General features: G+C 58.2%; 7 protein-coding genes across 7 annotated transcripts; 2 read left to right on the top strand and 5 right to left on the bottom strand.

Moving 5' to 3' along the window:
• The first annotated feature begins 145 nt into the window (after window positions 1-145).
• FA10DRAFT_265088 (hypothetical protein) lies at window positions 146-1,843 on the top strand. The gene is made up of 3 exons (XM_025520917.1): window positions 146-615; window positions 681-744; window positions 805-1,843. Exons 1-3 carry the CDS (start codon window positions 177-179, stop codon window positions 1,463-1,465), a joined length of 1,164 nt encoding a protein of 387 aa, XP_025378416.1. The 5' UTR covers window positions 146-176; the 3' UTR covers window positions 1,466-1,843.
• On the bottom strand, window positions 1,524-4,050 carry FA10DRAFT_238659 (alpha/beta-hydrolase). The gene is made up of 3 exons (XM_025519147.1): window positions 3,362-4,050; window positions 3,014-3,288; window positions 1,524-2,929 (listed from the first exon to the last, which is right to left on the bottom strand). The coding sequence occupies exons 1-3, from the start codon at window positions 3,720-3,722 to the stop codon at window positions 1,865-1,867; spliced, it is 1,701 nt and encodes a 566-aa protein (XP_025378415.1). The 5' UTR covers window positions 3,723-4,050; the 3' UTR covers window positions 1,524-1,864.
• Window positions 4,051-4,167: 117 nt separating this feature from the next.
• FA10DRAFT_265086 (WD40 repeat-like protein) lies at window positions 4,168-5,546 on the bottom strand. Its single transcript, XM_025520916.1, has 2 exons — window positions 4,871-5,546; window positions 4,168-4,776 (listed from the first exon to the last, which is right to left on the bottom strand). Exons 1-2 carry the CDS (start codon window positions 5,445-5,447, stop codon window positions 4,376-4,378), a joined length of 978 nt encoding a protein of 325 aa, XP_025378414.1. The 5' UTR covers window positions 5,448-5,546; the 3' UTR covers window positions 4,168-4,375.
• A 143-nt stretch (window positions 5,547-5,689) lies between these two features.
• Window positions 5,690-7,052, top strand: FA10DRAFT_265085 (putative urate oxidase). The gene has a single exon (XM_025520915.1). It carries the CDS (start codon window positions 5,803-5,805, stop codon window positions 6,808-6,810), a length of 1,008 nt encoding a protein of 335 aa, XP_025378413.1. The 5' UTR covers window positions 5,690-5,802; the 3' UTR covers window positions 6,811-7,052.
• Window positions 7,003-9,011, bottom strand: FA10DRAFT_61894 (t-SNARE). The gene is made up of 4 exons (XM_025525611.1): window positions 8,755-9,011; window positions 8,604-8,671; window positions 8,478-8,527; window positions 7,003-8,397 (listed from the first exon to the last, which is right to left on the bottom strand). Exons 1-4 carry the CDS (start codon window positions 8,782-8,784, stop codon window positions 7,196-7,198), a joined length of 1,350 nt encoding a protein of 449 aa, XP_025378412.1. The 5' UTR covers window positions 8,785-9,011; the 3' UTR covers window positions 7,003-7,195.
• Window positions 9,012-9,860: 849 nt separating this feature from the next.
• FA10DRAFT_61904 (actin-like ATPase domain-containing protein) lies at window positions 9,861-12,933 on the bottom strand. The gene is made up of 6 exons (XM_025525612.1): window positions 12,729-12,933; window positions 12,454-12,641; window positions 12,148-12,387; window positions 10,399-12,080; window positions 10,110-10,328; window positions 9,861-10,050 (listed from the first exon to the last, which is right to left on the bottom strand). Exons 1-6 carry the CDS (start codon window positions 12,847-12,849, stop codon window positions 10,038-10,040), a joined length of 2,463 nt encoding a protein of 820 aa, XP_025378411.1. The 5' UTR covers window positions 12,850-12,933; the 3' UTR covers window positions 9,861-10,037.
• Window positions 12,934-19,909: 6,976 nt separating this feature from the next.
• FA10DRAFT_223157 (SRF-TF-domain-containing protein) lies at window positions 19,910-20,089 on the bottom strand (the record flags this gene model as incomplete). The annotated part of the gene is made up of 1 exon (XM_025518572.1): window positions 19,910-20,089. A coding segment is annotated over one exon (180 nt), but the record flags the coding sequence as incomplete, so codon positions are not given.
• Between the last annotated feature and the right edge of the window lie 1,485 nt (window positions 20,090-21,574).

Here is a 21,574-nt window from a genome sequence, read left to right as displayed (position 1 = left end):
GCGTGTTGGACCGAGACCAACAGCCCTGTTAGTCTAACTAAAAGCGCGCCTTTGGACGCGCGCCCGCTCGGAAGTCGGTCTTCGGCTTTGGCCACCTTCTCCACTTGGGTGCATGCGAACTTCTCTTGCTCCTTCCTCCCTTTTCCTCCTCTAGGACAAGGACAAGATAGACAACCATGGCTTTGACGATCCTCCACCTCGGAAGCACGGGCTACATCGGCGGGGCCGTGTTGCACGCGCTGCTCCAGTCGCCGCCTCCAGGCCTGGCGCGCCTGGTCCTGCCCGTCTCGTCGCCCGCCAAGGCCGCAGACGTGCAGCGCTGGCGCGCCTCGCTCCCTTCCTCTGCTGCCGCCTTCTCCGGCACCGTCGAGGTGCCCGTCGTGCCGCGCGAGGGGCCAGCATGGTACGAGACAGTGGAGCAGCTCTCGTCCCAGGCGGACCTCGCCATCAATGCGGCCACCTCCGACGACCTCGAGCTGACACGGGCCATCAACCGCGGCCTCGTCAAGGGCAAGCGCCAGCAAGGGCGCAGGGGCACGCTCATCCACCTCAGCGGCGTGCAGCTCATCGAGAGCGAGCCCGTGGGCGACTACGTCGAGACGCCGCTCTATGACGGTGAGTTTTTGTGCATCAAGAGCACGGCAAGTGGCGAGCACTGCTGACTGTGAAGAGTCGTCCAGACGGCGACACGAAGTCCATCGCCAGCATCCCCGACAGCGCCGCACACCGCTCCATCGATCTCGAGTGAGCCGAGTCTCCCTCATCCCCCTTGCTGTGTCTAAACTGACCATGCCCCACACAAAGAATCGTCGAGGCAGACACCTCTGGCGCGCTCTGGGCCTCAATCGTGTGCCCAGCCCTCGTCTGGGGCCCGTCGCCCGGGCCCGGCGCAAAGCTATCGACACTCGTGCCCGACATGGTCCGCAAGGCGCTCCACAATGGCCACGCCACGTACGTGGGCACGGGCAAGAATGTCTGGGTGCACGTCTCGCTGCGCGACTGCGTCGGCCTCATCACGCGCCTCGTCGCGCTCCACCTCGCTGCTGGCGACAAGGAGGGCGAGGGACAGGGGCAGGGTGAGGCGAAGAGAGAGGCACACGAGGGCTTCTACTTTGCCTCGTACAACGACGACCTCATCGATTTCCGGCAGGTGGCCGCGTCGATCGGCCATGTCCTCAGCGTCGAGCGCGGCCTCGTCGCGTCGGCCGAGCCACGCGCCGTGCCATGCCCGCCGTTTGACGCCTCGATGAAGGGCGTCCGCATCGAGGATGCCGCGCGGTCCCAGGCCGACGTCGACGTCGACGCACGCACGCCCATTTGGCCCTGCCGCACAAACTGCCGCTGCATCGCTCGCCGCGGACACGAGCGCCTCGGCTGGTCGGCCACCGACCGCTTCGACGAAGAGGCCAGACGGCAGGACGTCCGGGACTGCCTCGACGTCATTCTTGCCGAGACGAAAAAGTAGGCAAGGGTACTACCGAACTAAGTAGCCAAGCAATAAGAAAGCTGCAAACAAGCTGCGAATAAGCTGCGAACGTTCGATGAGCATTCAGGCAACGAGAGAGAGAGAGTTATAGACAGAACGAACACTGGGAAAGCAAAGGTGGGGGAGTGGGCAGCGTCTGGCCTGCGTGCGAAGGAGTACTACAACAATAGGGAGAATTACGAAAAGAGCGGGGAAGAGCCAAGACAAGTAGTAAGTACTGGGCCAGAGAAAGGGGAGGCTTCATCGGCGCCTCGCGCCCCGTGGGAGAATCAAAAGAGAGAAAAAGAGCGTGTGGTTGAGTTTTGTTTGCGGGATATCATCGGGTGGAGTCCGTCGGTTCGGTCAGTCGGTGAAGGTGGTCAGTCGAGAGGTCCGACTCTACCTCCTCTCGGCCATCTCGGGGCTCCTCTCCTCGTCCGAGATGGAGCTCTCGATGGTGTCCTTGATGCCGGTGTAGACGACGCGGTGGGCGTCGATGCCCATGATGAAGTCGAGGTGCTCGTAGCCCTCGAGCTCGACGGCGTGGACAATGTCGACGTTCTTTTCGTTTCGCTCCATGCGCTGTGCCAGGGGCTTGCCCAGGACGAGGTAGTCGAGGTTGCCGTAGTAGATGCTGTGCCTGGGGAACGTCTTGGGGAACCAGGGCTTGGTCACACGCGGGTCAAAGATGCAGCCACGGTGGGAAAAGCCAGACATGTAGTAGTAGAGGAGCTCCGAAGACGTGGGGACGGGCAGGGACCGGAAAATCTTTGGCTTCTGGCGGTTGACCCAGTTGTGGTCGTGGAAGCCAAAGAGGAAGGAAAAGATGACGTAGCCGAGGTGGCCGAACCAGAAGGCGGGCAGGTACTTTTGGAAGAGACCGATGGCGGGGATGAACTCCTTGACGCCAAAGATGGTGGACCACCACTTGCGGGAGCGAAATTGGCGCATGAGGCTGAAGGGGAACTTGCGCAGCACGGGGCCGGCGTAGACGGAGGGACCAATGGCGGTGAAGGAGCTGATCTTCTGGCCGACCTCGGGGCACACGCCTGGCGAGAGGGCAATGTACATGGAGCCAGAGCCCTGCGAGTGGCCGACGTAGGCCACGCGGGGCCGTCCAGTGGCGCCGGTGATGAACTCGATGACGTCGCGGAGGTCATAGGCGAGCTCCTTGATACCAAAGGCCCAGAAGCGGGGGTCGTTTCGTGTGTACTCGGTGTGGCCGGCTTCAAAGTTGGCACGGATGTTGGTGGCCCATACGTCGTAGCCCTGGTCAACGAGCCAGAAGGCCATGGAGCGCTCCTCACAGACGAAGAAATGCGACGAGTTGCAGAGAATACCGTGCTGGAGGATGACGGGGTAGCCGGGCGGGCCGGCGCGGCGGGGGTCGGAGATGCGGTGGGCCTTGAGGATCCAGCCGCCCTCGGTGATGATCTCGTGCTCGTCGCAACGGTAGCCCCAGAACTGGCGACATGAGAAGGAATTAGGCACCGTCAGGGTCAGCAAGGGAGAGCAGCGGAGAGCGAAAAAGAAGAAAAGGCGGCTCACCTCCGAGTAGTAGGCCGGCTTGCCGCTGAAGCGCTCGCCCGTGACCCTTCGCTCATACTCGCGGTCGGCGCGCGCCTGCGGGGGCGTCTTCTTGAGGGGGTTGAGGTATGCGGCAAACGAGGCAACGAGGACGAGACCGAGGGCGCCGAGGGTGAGACCGAACGAGAGCGCCTGGCGGACCATGAGACGGTTGCGGTTGATGAAGCTCATATCGCCGTAGTTTTGCACGACGTGGTCGAAGAAGGCCATCTCCAGGGGCTCCTCCTCCTCATAGCCTGGTGCGCATACATTCACCGTGTGAGTGGCTTTGCCTGAAGGAGAGGAGGCTTCCTTCTAAAAAAAACTCACCGCGGAAGGTAGGGTCGAAGAACGGCTCGTTTTGCTGGCCCTGGTAGCGCTGCCCGCCCTCAGGGACATCGGTGTGGACCTGTTCAATGTCAAAGTGGTGTCCACGACCCGTGGCCGGGTGCTCGTACCCCCCTGCAGGTTGTTCGTTCTTGTAGTTCTGCTCAAACGGGCTCCTGTACGGGTTGCTCGCCACCGTCCCCAGGCTCAGCCCACGGTGCCTGTTCTCGTGTTCACCATCGCTGAACGGGTTGGCAGCAGCGCCGTTGCCGTGGTCGGCGTGGTCAGCCTGCTGGATGCTGCCCTGGGGCGAAGGCGTGCCCTCATCGCGCCTCCTGCGGCTGTAGTCGATGAAGTTGGACATCGATCGAGAGTTCGCTCCGAATGGAGTTAGTGCCTCGATGGCGGGGGGGAAAGGTGGTGGGAAAAGCCTGGTGAAAAGAGAGGACGAGGTCGCCGGTCACCGACGAAAAGTCGGGTTGCTTGCTAAGTTTATTAAGACGGGAAATTAATAAAGCAAAACGAGTGCCGGGAAAAACAAGGTGGAAGGGGTCGGAGGAGGGTTGGGGGAGCGGGAGACGGTTGGATCAGAAAGAGAGGGGAGGGAGGAGGGAGGGAGGCAGAGAGTTGGCGGACGGCGGACGAGGGAAAATTGTGATGTTGAGGAGGAGGAGGAGGGATGAAGAAAGGCGTCCTACTGAGATCGGATGAGGACGAGGCCGGCTTAGATCGAAGACAGGCCCAGTGTGGGGAGAGACACCCCCGAATCCATTTGCAAGCCCGAAACCAATAATTCCAAGAGCAGAAAAGTCGCTTTCATTCACTATTTCTTTTTGAGACGAGAGATTGAATAATGATAGTATTACAAAAAGGACCCACTTCAAATCGAGCTAAGGCCGTTCAAGCCCCGCCTTTGTTGCTTGTCGATTGAAAACGGAAGCGTGCCAAGTGAGTACTGTACTGTACAAGTAGATGGGTTGGATGGAGCACGGACCGGGGGCGGGCGTGGACGGCTGATCACGATGGCTGCACGCCCCAGACCTTGACTACGCCGTCTGCGCCCGCGCTGACGAGCTTTCCTCCATCCTTGTCGGTTCCTTCGACCCAGAGCGTGGCCTTTGCGTGTTCCTTGTGCTCGTCTCCACCCGCCACCCGCCTTTCTTGGCCTGTGACAATGTCCCATGCCCGTACGCAGCCTGTCTCATCACCGGCAATGACTGTCGAGTCGGATGACCAGAGCGTGGATCGGCAGCGGTACTGCCGGTTGGGCCCTCCCTGGATCGTCTGGAGATGGGTGCCGTCGGAGAGGTCCAGGAGCGAGTGCGTCGCTTGCTCGCCATCCCCGCCGCCTTCCCTTGCGAGGCAGCTGACCAGGAGTGTTGTCTGCGTAGTCGACGGTGTCAGTGAAGTGATGGGACCTGGTAAAAGGACTCTTTCATCAGCATCATTTGTACCTCCCTCCTTAGACCTCCTTAAAAAGAGGCAGGAATAGAAGAGGCAAGAAGAACGCACGGTCAATCGTATCTTCCCTCAGCTCTCCCTTTCTGAGGTCGTAGGTCCTGACGACGCCGTCGACGGATCCGGTCCAGACATTTGCGTCGCGAATAGCCATGCAGAGAATCGCATCCTTTGCCTCTTTGCATTCCATGATGGGCCTCCATGCGCCCTGTGCCCTGAGGTCGTAGAAGCGCAGCGTCGTGTCGAAGCCTGCGGCGGCGACCAGTGCAGCGCCCTGCTCGCCTGCAAAGGCGAGCGCATTGATGGCACCGTGGTGGGCCGAGAAGCGGCGGAGGACGAGACCCTTGGCGACGTCGTAGAGGTACACGTTGCGGTCCTCGCCGCCGGATAGGAAGCGCGCATTGTCGGGCGAGATGTCGAGGGCCTGCACCGTGCCATTGTGGGAATTGTACGTCTTGATGGGCGGCCCACTCGACGAGGCAGACGAAGCATTAAAGAGGTGGATCTGCCGGTCGGCTCCGCCAGTCAAGAGATAGCGGCCAAAGGAGTTGAGGCGCGCCACATGAATGGGTCCCGAATGCGCTCGAAGCGTGCAGTGGAGGTGCAACGGGAGCGGCGGCGGGCCCGTCATGCCATCCGCGGAGTGGCCGAGGCTGTATCTCCGGACGAACCTCGTCTATCAATCCTCCAAGCAAACGGGGAGAAGAGAAGGAACCTGCGCTTTGAGCCGTGGAAGAAAGTCAATTCGGACGTCAGAAGACGCGCGCGCTCAAAAAAGATGCAAATCCACAAAAACAAAGCTGCGATCTCGGGCGAGTCTCCGGGCGGTGTGTGTGTGTCTTCAGATAAGAATTTCGGGAGCAGAGCTCGAGCCAAGATAAAACGAGGCCCAGGTCCACACTGCCTGCTTGTCTCTTCGACTCGCCTCCCAACAGCCCCCCTTCCAAGATAGGATCCCCGACGGCACCCAGCAAGGCAGCGCAAAGATGGCCCCTCACACGCTCGCCAGCGCCTCCTACGGAAAGGACCTTGTCCGAATTCTGCGCGTCGTCCGCGAGCCGTCGGACCCCTCGTGTCACCGCATCGCCGAGTACACGGTCCGGTGCCTGCTCTCGGGCCAATCGCTCGTGCCGTCGTACACCGAGGCGGACAACAGCCCCGTCGTGGCGACGGACAGCATCAAGAACACACTCAACCTGCTCGCCAAGACGCTGCCGGGCGACACGGTGCTGTGCCCGGAAAAATACGTGCTGCACGTCATGGAGCATTTTCTGAGGCGCTACGCCCACATCGACGGCGTCGAGGTGGACCTCATCCAGCACCGGTGGAGCCGCATCGCCCTCGATGCTGATGCCGACGGGCGGCCGCTGCCCTCGCTGCAGCCGCACAAGCACAGCTTCATCCGCGACGGCAACGACGTGCGCACGGTGCGGGCGTATGCCTCGCGCGACGGCGCCTCGCGGCGCGGCGTCGTGCGCTACCTCAAGGGCGGCATCAAGGACCTCGTCGTGCTCAAGAGTTCCGGCAGCGCATTCTACGGATTTTTGCGTGATGAGTACACGACGCTGCCCGAGGTGCAGGACCGCATCTTCAGCACGGCCGTCGATTGCGAGTATGCCTATTCCTTGCCAGCGGCCAAGCCCATCGACGAGCTGCTCCAAGCGCCCGCCAAGTTGCTGCCCGACTTTTGCGCTGCCTCGTCGCGCGCCGTGGCACACGTTACCCACACGTTTGCGACACACTCAAGCCCCAGCGTCCAGGCCACGCTCTTCAAGACGGCCGAGCGCATCCTCGACGACGGCGCCTGCCAGGCCGTCGCCGATGTCGAGCTCACGATGCCGAATCGACACTACATCCCAATCGACCTCAAGTGGGCCGGCGTCGAGAATCTCAAAGAGGACCAGGCAGAGGTCTTCTTGCCCACGGCACACCCCAGCGGCCTCATTCGCGCAAAGATTGCCCGGGGCGATGGTGGAAGCAAGGCGAAATTGTAGAGTAGTGGCATACGGGACGGTTTCTTTTTTTGTCTAGAGAACTTCAAGTGCATTCATTCAACAATCTTGCTGAACAGGGCAGAGAGAGGCAGAGAGCGTGTGCAAAGGGGTCAAGTAAAGGAATCTGATTAAAATTGCGACAGGGGGAGAGGAGCGTCGATGCATGTAAGAGAACGAGGCTGGCGGTTCTGGCCTTACTGTCGGAGGAAGAGAGGTACCAATGCAGACTGAGCTGGTAGCGAGCGTGATTGGAGGATAATTGAGTGGGGGAAGCGGAGAAATAAGAGGGTAAGGAGGCCAGAAAGAAGAAGAAGAGGAGAAAGAAGGAAAGATATACTGAGAAAGGGTGGGAGAGGAAAGAGCAGAAAACAACCGTCTATGATGCTCATGCCTCGTCGGGTGCGTCGAGGACAAAGTCTCGCCGCATGCTTCCGCGAGTCCAGTCGTCGGCAAAGGTGGTGAGCATGCCGCGCGAGACGTAGAGGAGAGGCTCCTCGTCGTCGAGTAGCGAACGGCGAGCGTTGTTGTTGTTGTTTTTGTTGCCACCGGTGCAGTCGCCCTTGCCGCAAATGATGCCGACGATGATGACAGCGACGATGATGATGATGATGACAATGATGATGAAGCACCACTTTCTCTTGCGACGGGCCGCGGCGGCCGACTTGACTGCCTTGTTCGTTGCCTGCAGGCCCTGGTCCATGTCGTTCTCAACGGCCGTAGCGTGCTGCTCAACAACGTCGATCGTCTCGCCCTGCTCGGTGATGAGAATGTCAATCTCCTGGAACAGCTGGGCGAGCTCGACGAGCGTCTTTTCGATTTTCTTGATGTCCTCGTGCCTCTCCTGCACCTCGCGCAGGGCACCGCGTGCCTCGCCGTGCCGGTTCGAGTTGAGGAGCGCCTGCGAGAAGATCTGTTGCCCTTGGTCGTCGTCGATGGCCGCCTTGACCTCCTGGGGCGTCGCATCGGGCTTGACGATGCGGAACTGGCGCTCGGCCCGGTCCCTGTACTTTTTCCGGTACGTCTGCTCAACCTGGGTGTAGCGCTGGATCGTCTCCTTGAAGCGGTTCTTCTGCGCGCCAATCTGCGTCTTGCGGACGTTCTTGTCGCCGCCGTCGGGCATGCGCGCCGTCTGCGAGTCCAGGGTCCGGATCTTGTTCTTGACGGCGTTCGTCAGCCGGCTCGTCTCCGATGACATGCCGGCGAGCTGCTGGTGGGCCTGCTGCGACGAGGCCTCGTCCATGTTGTTGAGGCTGCGCGAGTGCAGATCCGAGATGCGGTTGATGTTGTCGTCAATCTGGCGGATCGTGTCCTGGATGTCGGAGATTTCGGCAAAGAAGGAGTCCATGCTGGGCGCGCCGGCCGGCGCCGCGCCAACCTTTTCCCCACCGACACCCTGCATCTCGTAGGCGCCTGCACCAGCATCGTAGCCGCCGCCCGGTTGCCCGCCATACCCATACCCGTTGTTACCACCGGCGGGCTGCTGCTGGTAGCCATTGTAGCCACCGGCCTGGCCGTACCCTTGGTTGTACGCGGGTGCAGGAGCCTGAGGTGCCGGTGCTGCTCCTCCGTAGCCGCCCTGCTGTGCGCCTTGAGTATCGGATCCATGCCAGTGTCAGCAGCCCATCATCACGCGCCGGTGCCGCCCCAAGTTGCTCTCTCCTGCTCACCTCCATATGGCGCATAGCCTCCAGGCTGCTGCGTAGGGTAAGAGTGATCGCTATGTATGTGTGTGCGTGGTCTCCTTGGTCAGGCTACTCGCTTGGATATTTCTTAATGTCATCCAGAAAACTCACCCATAGCCCTGGTTACCGCCTCCGTATCCGCCATATCCACCGGCACCGCCTCCGCCGCTCTGTTGCGCCTGAAAGCATGCCAATCCACCCCATCACAATGCGTCAGCCCTCTAGCAATCATTCAGTCGAAGTCGAGACGGGGATCACTCACCCTCATGGCCGCCAGCCTGTCACGAGCCATGGTGAAAAAGGTGCAGCGAACGTGCTTCCTACTTTAAAAAAATCGACCGATTGGAGACGACTACCCTTGGATAGTCGTTGCTCTGCGAGGAGTGTTCCGTAGGTCTAGTCCAGTACCAGATCCTCTCTTCTCTGGCCAATTGGTCGCCCGCTTTACGACGACGACAGCGTGATCTGCTTCGCTGGTATTTCCTTTGTCGCGCGAAGAAGACTGGTGGCCACCAAATGCCGTGTGTTGGCTGGTGTAGTGGTAGTAATAGAGGGGTAACAGAAGAAAGACGAGGCGGAAATAGCGTGCCGGCTCTCTTTTTCTAATCCTCGTTGGCGCGTGGCGAATGAAGAGAAGGGGAAGAAAGAACCCTGGGTAGTGCAGAGCTGGAGGATGTGGGAATTTGAGAGAGGGAGAGGGTGCAAGAGAGAGTAATCTGAAGTGGAAGTAGTAGAAGTAGTGGCAGATGGAGAGGCGTCGTCGGCTAATGGCCTGCCCGTTTGAGAACAGCTGGCTTTCCCCTTCGAGTGGAAGGACGAGAATAAATAAAAGAGCTTCCTCGCAGACAGGGCGTGCACGCACGCGCGCGCAGAACGAACAAAATTGCGGTGCACAGGCAAGCAGCAGAGGAGTGCGAGCGCGCAGCACTGCACAGCACCTAAACTTACCACTGCCCGTCCCTCCCCCTTCGCTGCTAGGGATCGACTTTTGACTTTATGAACTAATTATTTTTGTCACGCCTTCTTCCCCAGGTGCGTTTCAGAAATCTGAGTTTCCTCTTCGTTTCGCCGGAGATCGACAGCCGTACTACTGATGTGTGGCGAGCAAGCAGAGAGTTTGGGCTTTTGGGGTATTGTGGTAGCAGTAGTGGCGCAGCAGATTTGGATGTCAACGAGGCCAGTCGAAGACATGTGCAAATTGAGGGTGCTGGCGACGCTGGGGCCAGGACGGAAGTACGTTTCCGGGTGATTCTTGGTTTAGTGGTCGTGAATATAGGAAAGAGAGTTGAGAGTGCAATGGGACTGCTGCAGAGGTCAGCGAGAAGCAGATGGTCGTCACAAGTAGAGCCGCCGTGGTAAGGAGGGGGATTCAGTCGAGAATTAGATCATGAAGTGGGAAGAAAGTGCTGACAGGCTTGGCACGCAAAGGCGCGAGCGGCGCAGTCAAGCCTTCGCCCTGCAATACGTACGCCCTGTGGCAGGCTGATGATTTATTTCTCCCTTCTCTTTTGTCTTGCCGATGGCATGATACGAATACAAATGATGTTACAAGAACAGACTGTGGAGAAAGGGAAGATGAGCATAAAGAAGAAAGAGGACTGAGTGCCAACGACTTACCTCTTCTCTCTGATGGCTCGTGTTCCAAAGACGGACCACTCGTGACGAGGAACCCACATCTCCTGGGCGCTCTCGAGACGCGCGAGGACAGACATGCCCTTCCAGGCGAGCACGCGTGGATCCATGTCTCTGGGGGGCGGAATGACCGTTGCGTTGGGCGCATTGGCGGCGTCCTTGCCCAGCTGCAGCGTGTACCACTGGGTGACATATGCACCCATCCTTTGAGAAAGAGAAGTAGCCAGGTAAGTCACAAAATACATTCACTAAACAGGCAACGCCAAATACCAACCTCGCCTCCAGAGCCATGCCAAGGCCCGGCAAAAGACCAGTGCCTCCTGTGCAGATGATGTTGGCCGTAAGACGCTTGACCCGCTCCTCTGCTGTGCCGGTGCTCGTCATATTGGAGATGCTACCAAGGATGCTGTGCCACACTGCAAAGTCCAAGGGCACCTTGCCTGCCTCCCAAGCCGCATCGATCGAAAAGGAAGCAGGAAGGTGTTGCTGCTGCTGTGCAGCCTTAGTCGGCGTGTCCTTCGAAGCGGGGTTTGGCGACTGTCGCTCAGAGCCTACGTCACCATCACCAGCCAGAACGGCGGGCGTCGATGGCCCATCATTCGCGGATGGACTGCCAGCTCGACTGGGCTGAGCGGTCGCGGCCTCGTCTGCCTTGAGTGTGGCTGTCGCTTGCCCATTGGACTCGCCCGAATTGGGCATGGGGGACGCAGCAGGCGTGCCTTGCTTAGACGAAGTAGCGGCGCCCTTAGAAGCGTCTGGCGTCATGGCGACGGGAGCTGGAGTGGGAACTGCGGGCAATAGGTGACGGATGCAGAGGTTCATGGCCGTCGTCACGGGCACTCCACGCTCCTCGGTGCCATCGTCCTCGTCAGCGACGGGATCCGACGCAGCAGGCGCTTGGTAGTTCACCGTCCTTTGCCCTGCTTTGGGACGCTTCTTGTCAAAGTCAATGACTCGAGGGCTGAAGAGGCACATCGGAGCGAGGATGATCTCGTCATAGGTCCGCAGTGCGTACTTCCTTGTCGGTTGGCTAGGCAGCCGCACATGGACGTCGTTGATGACAAGGCCAAGCTGCATGGGGTCCAAGGTGCAGAGACGCTCCTTGAGCTCGTCGGCCAGCCAGGCATCGGCCAGCAGCTTCTCCATCTGGAGGCCCTTGTAGGGCAAATTGGCCCTCTGCAGCAGCTCGACAAAGAATTTTGAGATGTCGGCGCCGCTGTAGTGGAGCGACAGACGGCTCTCACTAACGACAAGCCCCTCATCGACGCACGTCACGCTTGTCCGGTCGCTACCGATATGGATGACGCATCCAGAGCTGATGCCGGCACCAAAGGTTGCGCAGACGCCCTCTTGCTGGAGCAGGATCGCCGCAAAGCCCATCTCGTCCAATAGCAGCCTCGTCAGATCTTCGACATCGGACATAGAATAGAGGTCTGGAATGACGAGGATGACGTTGTACAGGGACCAGTCCCTCGAAGGTATGCCCAGGCCGTGCTCGACGATCTTGCCTGGCTCGTGCCTGGCATCAGGGTCTTCTCTTGGCGTTGCAATCGCATGGGTCCAGATGGTCTTAAGGTCGTTGAGGAGGGCCTGTTTGGCGGCAGAGGGTCCGTACGCTTCAATGTAAGAGTCCGTGTCGAGCCGGCCGCTCCTCATTGGCTGGAACAGCTTCCATCGTCGTTCATCTTGGTCACCTGTCGATGAAGAGGACGGCATTTCCTGCGAGAAGCAATCCATCCTCCTTGCTTTCTCTCCCACCACAACGTCGCCCATGTCCTTTGCCTTGGAGTTGATCCACTCGACGGCAAATACATCGTTGTGCTCAGGAACCACCTCGGGCTTGACCGAAGCGTTGTAATTGGATGCCTGCTGCTTTGCATTCGTCACTGGCCTCAGCTTGAGGTTCCGCATGATGTTCTTGAGATCGGAGCGGAGCACTTCAATCTTTGTAGAGAGCTTTCCGAGAGCGTATTTCACAGTGAGCAAGACATTCGCGTCGACTGTCTCATCAGACAGAGCTCACATCTGAGAAGGGACTTCCAGTCCGAGATGGGCCGGATGGAGAAGCCGAGGAGGCATCCTTCATGATCGCATCTTCGTCTTCCTCACTTTCCTGTGCAATCTCAGAACCATGCACGCCTTCCTTGGGCCTTCGCGCCACCATCTGGGGCATTGTTAGTGGATAGATGTCCGAAGAGAGACCAATGCGAAGGTGGGTGGAGCAAGGGTGGATGACGATGGTGGTCGAAGACGGCGGCCCAGTCTGCATAGCCAGAAAGGTGTGAGCTTTGCACATCCTTCTTTCAGAGTAGACCTCAATCAAGCTCACCGCCTCTTCGTCCTCGTCTTCGCTGCCTTGAGCATCCACAGGCGTGCCTTCGGCCGTCGAGGCAGCGGGTCCCATCGGTGCTTTCCGCCGCTTTTTGCCCCGGTTCAGTGGTCCCTGTGCTTGTTGCTGTGCCTGTAGCCGCGCAACCCATGTCTGCGAGTCCGTTCTTAGATAGGTAGAGGCAATGTCTGCGGCGAGCAGGAAGGGATAAAGAGTCAGCCATGCCGATGCATATCGAAGAAGAGGGACCGGGGCGAGCGGGCGAGCCGACTCACTCTTGGCGTTGAGGGGCGGGGGCACGGTGAATGTCGTGTAGGCCAGGGGGAGCTCTCGACTGGGATCAGCTGCCGAGTTGGGCGCCATCGAGGGCTTCATCTTGCTCCCCTTTGGCGGCATCCTGATTCCTTTCTGTGGTAGCCGTTCGTGTGCCTTTCGAGAGAAGAAAGTTAGAGAGTTGATTGATGTGGTGGTGCAGCCAGACTAGCCTGGCGCTGCACGTGGAAATTTAAGCATTTGCGATGCCGCCGCCTTCTACCTCCGCGCGCGCCCACCCCCTGTCGCGGGCTGGGTCAATTTACCTGCTCTTTTGCCAGATAAGGGGCGGCGGTGAGACCGAAAGAAGTTCCGATTCGTACGAATGTGGTGGCTACGTACGTCTTTATTCAAGAAGGAAATTTGCCAGGTCTGGTCATGGGGCGGGCAGGACAAAGGGAGCGCAGCGGTGCAGGCGCGGTGCCGGGACTCCTTGGCCCCCCAACTGTCACGGTGCAGAGAAGCATGGCACTAATGAGGCTGGGGTCACTGGTGGAGCCGATTAAGCTGAGCCGAGGGGCTTGAAGAAAGCGGCGGAGAAGATGGTGCTGCCGTGCCGGAGGGAAACGCTGATGAGGGGAAATGAAGCGCAGCTGTTTCGCCTTTTATTTCTCAGCTCTTCTCTGTTCTGTTCATCTCTTGACTCTCGCTTATCAAGCATCACCACCGTCCTGAACATGACGTTCGAGGTGAGCTCAATTGAGTTCCCACCACAGGGGCTCAACTTGATGCGAGCCAGGGAGAGGTCCACGTCCCTTTCCTCGTGTCCCTCGCACTCTTCGCGCATGCAGCAGCAGCTTGAGGCTCCGTCTCTTTCAGCACGACCCAGGAGTTCAGCAAAGGCGTCCTCGATCGAGATTCGTTCTTCTACATCTTCTCCTTCCTGGTTACCGTCCAGGTCAGAGTCTTTGGCCGCGTCTACGACATCGACGGTACATAGGGGCTCACGGTGCTTCTCTGCCAACAATCACCGATGGGCCACACCTAGCCCTCAACTTCGGGTCGACACGAAGCCGCACTCAGCTATGTCAATGAGTACTCCGAGAGCTCACAAAGCTACATTGTCCCTCTCGGCTGGGCCCGTCCTCACCGCGACGGCTCCATTGAGGCCCCAGAGCGACCCAAGTGCCACCAATGCCATCGTCTCGACCGACAATGCCGACCTTCGTTCTCGCTCAGAGACTCCCAAAACTGCTCCCAGGAGCCGTATGGCAACAGAACCCATCATGTCCTCAGTAAAACGTTCTGGTGGCTACAGAGAAATCGGGGTCCTAAAGTCCGTCGACAGCCAACCCGTCTTTCTTCACAGGCCCTCTTCTATGGTTCGATCGCCTCCGCCGCCAAGCGGCAAGCTTTCCATTGCGGTACAGACCGAAGGACAAGGTGTGTGTTTGTGCACGCCATCTTTGTTCAGAGCCGAAGAGAGCTTTTGCTAATTTGGAAAGCAGGGAAAGTAGGGCGAACAGAGCTGTCCACATCGGAGACGAGCTCGATGGAGAACAGCATGGACGACTGTCCCAACGAAGCGAGCATCAGCGTCGCTGTGAGGACAATTGTTGGTGCTCGCCCCTCGTTTGCAACTGTCGCCGATGACTTCCGCGACAGTCCTCCTCGCACATCGCCGCCTCAACAACACATGCTTCTTTCCTCTCGCTCCAGTCCGCAGCTCCGCAGGGACTCGACGGCCCGTTCCGAAACTGCCTCTGCGAAAGCCAGAACAGCCAATGTGGCAGTAGCAACGTCTTCTCCGGACCGCCACGACCGGTCTTTGACATCCCACTTTACCACTGCAGGAGAGAGACAAAGCACAAGAAATGCTCCTGGTGTGGAGAGCGGTGCTCGTCCATACCATCAGCGTCTCGGTCCCCACTTCGGCATTCAGACCCCTTTATTAGCACCTCTGCAGTCGAATCACGGCAGCGAACGATCAACAAACGTGGAAGTGACACACTCTTCAGGTCCCTCTGTCAGCGAAATGGCTGAGAGAAAGGGATGGCAGCGTTCAATCGACGCTGCTTACACGATAGCCACTGCAGCTCTTGACGGCACAAGCAGTCGATGTCGCACAGAGAGCAGCAAGTCATACACAAAGGAAGTACAAGTCTTCGAGGCAATGCCCAAAGTAGGTCCTAACGTTGAGGTCATGCCCGGCCCAGTGGTGTCAAGCCTGTCGACCTGGCAAAAGATCGAGGAAGTAGGGGCGACACAGGAGGTGAAGCATGTCGCCGCAGCTCACGGACGCAATCGATCAATGAGCTACCACCCTACAAACAGTTCCAGGCCAGCTCCAAACGTGCCCGCTCTCCTCACGGATCTGCCTAGCGCACTTGTGTCCTACGAAGCACCACCTAGATTACTTCAGGGACTACCAACACAGTCAGAGCGATCTGTTTTCTGGACTCCTCCTAGGGTCTCGAGGTTCCATTCCACAACAGCAACGAGGCTTTATACAGCCCCTCATGGCGCCAAGCAGATTTTACATGCTCATTCTCCTCAGCAGCAACAGCAGCAGCAGCAAATTCCCACCACATCAGTCTCGCGACGTAGACAAGGGGCTATTTGGGGCGACGAGCGGGCTCATCGACACCATGTATCAGTTTCTCTTGTACCAAAAGGAGAGGCGGCGACTGAAGGTATCGAGTGCAACCATAGCAGTCAGCTATCAAGGGCGACACAGAAGCGGAATGAAAAGCTTATTCAGACAATACCGGCTGGATCAGCGGATTCTGAGGCCGATCATGATGGCGAGCAAGACCGATTCGTACACATCCAACGAACAGAGGGAGGACCGGCAGCAGATGTTCGCGCACCTTCGCCGTCAAGCAAGAGCGTCCGTACGCCCAAGCTTTCGACGGCGAAATCATTCAGTAGCGTGGTACGAAGCGCCCTCTTCCGTACTCCCAAGAGGAACAAAGGCGGTAATGATGACGGACTAAGCTCTCCAAGCACTCAAGAAGGCAAGCTTTCTCCTTCACAAGCCACTCCCATGCTCTCTGGGCATGGCAGCGACCAAAATCTCAGTGGCGACACTGTCATCTACCAGGGTCTGCAGACGTCGACCGCTTCTTTTTCTTCGAGGCGCAGTTCTCTGGGCAAGGAAACTGATACCAACTCGATTCGAAGCGTGCTTTCAGCGGCCATGCGGCGAAGTAGCGTAGATAAAGACAACGCTGCGCTTGCTCACAAAGGTCCGACGATTGCGATGGGCTATGCCTCGATGCAACACCCTCCCTCGGCCAACAAAGTTTTCTCGGCCTTGAAGGGATCGAGACTGAAGAGCAGAGCATCGGGCGTGTCATTCAATGACTCTTCGGACTCGTTGTTGCTTGCGAACTCCACGATGATGTCGTCATCGTCAGGTGGACATTCAGGTGTTGCTGCTTGCTCTTCTACCGGTCGTCCACCTTCGCCGCATTCGGGTAGTTCCCAGTCGGCACCTTCAGATGAATTCTCTCCTGTTAGCATGCTTTCTGCTGCTGCTGTGCCACATCAACACTCCCTGCCCGGAGCGAATCTACGACAACACAAAGCCGCCTTGTCGATTCTCACCCACAGCGGCAGCACTCAAATTGCTGAACGTGCTCTTGAATCTAGCACCTCACTCTTGTCTTTGAAGCGAACGAAGCGCTCAGGCCCTCCTCTGCAAGCTCCACCTAACGATTCGCTTCTGTACACTCCTCGTCGAGCGCAAGGCGCATTGCCATCTTCCCCACTCTTAACACCTCTCATGTCAACGACAATCTCTACGATGGAAAAGTCCGTCTCCTTCGCACTCGACAACACTGTCGTCTTTGAACTACAACCGGATCCTAGCACGACGGAGACAACCCCGAGAGGCTCTGGCTCTTATCCTCGAGGGATGGGCCCATCTGTACCCATCGTCCAGAATAGACGAAGTAGCAGCGGTGCCAAGAGCTGCAGTTCCACCTCCTCTGCGACGACTCACAGCTCCTCGAACGCCGTTGCTGCAGGTGCTTTGCCAAACGGCGGCGGCGGCGGCTGCGCCAAGCAACCGTCGACGGGAGTCAAGCAGCTTCGGCCATCGGTCCTTGACTCGTCGCGCACGAGCACAAGCACGAGCGCGAGCACGAGCACGAGCAGCAGTGCCCGTCCAACTCTCCCACCCACACCGCAAACAACGTCGAGGGACCGGGATCGTGAGCGGGAGCGGGAGAAAAAGGGGCCCAATGTCAAGCCGCCTTCAATGTACCTGCAGGCGCACTTGGACGCATACAAGGGCACGATGCCGCTGCCTGGGTCCGACGAGGAAGACTCCGACTTTGAAGACGAGGACCGTCGGGTCAATTTTGCCGGACTGGGCGTCAGTGGCCTCTGGACTTCCAAGAAGAAGGCCGAGGCAGAAAAGAAGAGACGAAAGAGCAACGGAAGCTTCAGCTATCCGAAAGGCGGTCGTGGCGATGAAGAGGTAGAGAGTCACGAGGACAACGAAGGCGAGGGAGTCGTTAGGCTGGATGACATTGTTGCGAGTGGTCCTCAGCACAAGGGTAGCCGGAAGAGGTGAGAGATGTATTACAGGTACCAAATAGATAGGGGCAAAATATCAAGCGTCACCGAGCAATCGACATCGTTTCAAGTAACGACGAAGATGGTAGAGACGAGGAGCAAGAAGGGCCCTGTTCATTGTGTATAAAGATCAGTGTAATGTATTGAAAGAGAGAAGAGATGAAGTACCAAGAGGCGAATACTGAAAGGGCCCAATTTAACAAGAGGAAGAGAAGACCGGTTCCCTTGGCTCTACAATAAGAAAGACAGAAGAGAGGAAAGAATCGTCCATGTGAAGGAGAAATAGTAACGAGAAAGGTTGTAACGTAGCGCTCTGAACTGTCGATCTGGGCGATGTGAGGTGTGGATGAGGCTGAAGGGAGGTGGATAGAAATACAGCGTCTGCCTAGAATGTGACAATTAGAACGGAAGAGAAAGGAGTGACGGGTTCAGTTGGCGTCTCGACTGTCGACAATCACGGCCGGAGGTTGACTCTCAAACGCGCTCGCGTATTTGAAGACGTCTTGCGCGTGATGCCCATCAATACCACCATCCATCGCGCCCGTCGATGCACTGTTGCCATCGCCGCCAGCATGGCCACTGCCCATGAGCTCAAAGCTCGAGTTGACGAGTGTGGTCAAAGATGACTGGCTGTCGCTGCTCGACATCGACATGTCGATCGCACCGTCCGACGCAGACTGATGATGATGGTGGTGATGCTGTTCGTGTTCGTTCTTCAGCGATGGGTCTGAGAACGAAAGCTGCTGCGATTGATGCTGATGCTGTGGCTGATCAGGTTGTTGATGTTGCTGTTGTTGCATTTGTTGTTGTTGTTGTTGCTGCTGCTGTTGCTTTTGCTGATTGGCTGGATTTTGTTTGGCGCCTTCGTTGGTCACGTCGGACAAGAAGCAGACGATGTCATCCAGCTGAGCCTTTGTGTAGGCGCCCGCGTTGCTCCCGTCAGCCGGTGTCGAGCTCGAAGTTGCGTTTGTGGGCGACTTCGCATCGTTGCTAGCGCCTTCGCCAAAGGAGGACTGCGAGGTGGCAGAGCTCAGAGCAGAGTAGGCACTGAGTAAGGAGGCATCGCTTGCAGCAGCTTTAGCTGCCTCCTCTTCCTTGACGGGCGACTGCTGTTGCTGCTGTGGTTGCTGCTGATTTTGTTGGTCGTGCTGCTGCTGCGATGGGGCCGGAATGGTGGTGCTTGAGAAGGGGTCGATGAATTGCGTGGGTGCACTTCCCTGAGCTCCCGTCATCGGCGATGTCGACGCACTGCGCTGACCCATCGAAGCCGACACTACCCTCCTCAGCTCTGCAGATGACTGTAGATCCGATGCCGCCCTTCCCGTCAGACCGGTGGAGGTTGCTCCACCTGCAGGCGAGGGAGGTGCAGTGTGATTATGGGCCATCATCGCATGCGGCGAACTGCCATGGCGTGGAACCTGCTGCGGGGCCTGTTGTTGTTGTTGTTGCTGCTGAGGCTGCTGGTGCGATGGCAAGTGGCTGATGCTCTGGCCCCGAGAGAGGTATAGGTGCGACTGATGTTGCATCCCAAGCTGCTTGGCGTATTGGTTATACTGAGGGTGCTGCTGCAGTGCAGGATGTGCAAGTGGCAAGAGGGTGCCTTTGGTACCAGTCTGAGGTTGGACGGGGTACTGCATCGGGCCTGAGAGTCTGGCAGCCGAGGTTGCCGAAGACGGCGCCGATCGACCAGCGAGTTCGACGTAGGTCTGTGGTGGCGGCGCAGCAGGTGACACCATGTACTGAGGTTGAGTAAATGGCTGCTGAGCTGTGCCGTTGAGGCCATCGGCTGTGAATGCGAAGCGATCGGGAGAAATGCGCTGATGAGTACCGTAAACAGAAGCCTGAAGCTGCTGTTGGTGCTGCAGTTGCTGCATCTGCTGCTGCTGCTGGGAGATCATGGCGCCAGCCGTGTAAGGGCGCTGCTGGTGTTGAGGTGGACCTGAAAGCTGCGACGAGGCCATGGGAAGACTCGTGGCCGAAAAGGAGTGGTGGTGATGATGCATGTATGCGCTCTGAGGCCGGCGAATCTCCTCGTTGGTAGACGTGGGGCTCGAGCCAGGCTTTGACATGCAGCGCTGGGTGAGCGCCACTCGGAGTGCAGCCCTTTCTGGCGTGTCATCTAGTCCAGGCTCAGACTTGACCTGTCCTGCTGAGCTGCCGGGTCGCGAAGGTCGTCTTGATGAGGAGGATGCAGATGGTCCTGACCCACTTGCCATCGCCTTGCGCTTCTTGTTGTTCCCAGCCGGATTCAAGCGCGAAGAGGAGCCATTGTCGCCGCCCCCTCCGCCGCCAGATCCAGCGCCAGCGCCGCCACCACTGCCACCGTTGGGATAGGCTGATGATGCATCGCCGCTCCAAGGCATTCCCGATGCACCTCCCGGTCCACCGCCCGAGGCGGCATCACCGCCATTGGCGCCGTCGTGCTCCTCATTGTCTTCATCCGAGTCGCCTTCGTCGTTTGCAAAGTTCTCTGGGCCTTTGCTCTCCCTAGGACCCTCATGCTGTTCAAGGGAAAAGGAAAAAGCGTGTCAGTTTGACAGCGTGAAACTGGGCTGGAAAAGGCACAATAAAGGCACGAGGTAAAGATGCTTACGTTGGTATACCGGAGAAGAAGGTGGTCGATGTCGGAGCTGCTGAACTCGGCTAGCTTGTTGTTCTGGCTAAAGACGATCACGGCTACCTCGCTGTTGGTCAGGATGGCCAGCTCATGGGCCTTCTTCATCAGACCGGCCTTGCGCTTGAGGTACGTTACGCTACGGTTGCGGTCATCGGTGATGGGGGCAATCTTAATCTTCTTGCGTCCCATCTTGGGCTATCAGACCTCTTCTGATTGCTGCTGCTGGGTGAGAGGGAGAAGTAATATGGAAGTAAAGGTGAGCAGAGCGCAATAGAGTCATCACCAACTTCTCAGGGACGGCTCACCTGTGAGGTCGTGGGAATTTTGAACGACTTGGCTTGACGATTAGGTCGCGTAATCGATCCGTGGCTGTCTTGTTTGGATCAAAAGACTCTCAAGCCACAACTTTGGGGAGAGAGCGAGTCGAAAGCGAGACGAACGGGTCCGCGCAACGGCTTACTGTCCGAGACCCCGCGGTACCTGTCACACACACACACACCAGAGGTGTGACCTGGGAAATTTCGGTGGGGCTATCGGGGTGGGAAAGCGGTATCGCCTCCAGAAGATGAAGACGGCGACGCGTCGAGGGCGGTGTTGCTCAGCCACTGCGGGTCGCAAAGGCGAGGAGAGGGAGAAGGAGGTGAAAGTAGGGTGGAAGGGGAGGGGGGAGGAGCAGCGAGAAGGGGAATGGGCCACAAAGGATCGCTGAAAATCGTCGCCCTTTAAAGCCAAGCGCAGATCGCAAGAGCCGAGAGCGAGGGCCTAAGCGCGCGCGCGCAAGAGAAGGAGAGAGAGGAGAGGGGGCCAACGCAGATTCGCCTCGATCACGATAGTTTGCCGACGAGTTGGACTCGAGGAGGGATGGAGTCGAGGGAAATGGTCGCAAAGGAGGGGGGATCAGGCAGAGGAAGAGGGAGGGAGGGAGGGAAAAGGGCCGGTGACACGAGTCGAGTCGCTGCCCCTGTATCTGCTCGCGACAACGTCTGCTTGTGCGAGTGTGTCCCCACCGGAGAATCTAGCAAAAGCCGCGTCTGGCCTTCCGACAGACCAGTCGAGCTGAGTTGAGTTTGATGAGAGCCAAGGTCAACCTGGCAAGCGCAAGAGTAGGGACGACAGCGTAGAACTTTCCCTCTCTCAGGAGTGCGTTGAGATAGCGCAGGAATGCAACGCTTTTGCTCGTCCCCTCCGTTCGTCAACGACAGGGGGGGTCCGGGCGGCCAAGCGGCTTCAGAAACGCGCACAGCCTTTGCACGAGGAGGCGGCCCCACCCGCCTTTTTGATGAATCAACGAGGCCAAGCCCGCTCGATGCCGTCGCTGCTAGCTGAGTCGTCGCGTCCTTGCCGTTGTCGTCGCCGCTGGTCGCCGCTTCAGTGCGTCAAGCAGCTTTCGTAGAGACGCGGCAAAGTTGTCGGGTCAGCAATAGGAGAGGTGAGAGTGAATGGGAGGAAAAGAGAGTGGCTTTTTAAAAATAGCCCAAGGGGAAGCGAATATCTGGACTACTACTACTACTGCTACTGCTACCGCGACAACATTAAAACTGCTATAGCTAGTCTACTACAATGTCGCGATGCATTTTAATAATATTGCAAACTTGTCGCAGTCCCTTGGCTCACTCTGCCAAAGTCAGTGCATCATCCTTTACCTGAGTTACACAAGCTGCTGCTGCG

This window comes from Acaromyces ingoldii, assembly GCF_003144295.1.
Source record: "Acaromyces ingoldii strain MCA 4198 unplaced genomic scaffold FA10scaffold_2, whole genome shotgun sequence".
Lineage (NCBI taxonomy): Eukaryota > Fungi > Basidiomycota > Exobasidiomycetes > Exobasidiales > Cryptobasidiaceae > Acaromyces > Acaromyces ingoldii.
This window is presented reverse-complemented; position numbering and strand designations above follow the sequence as displayed.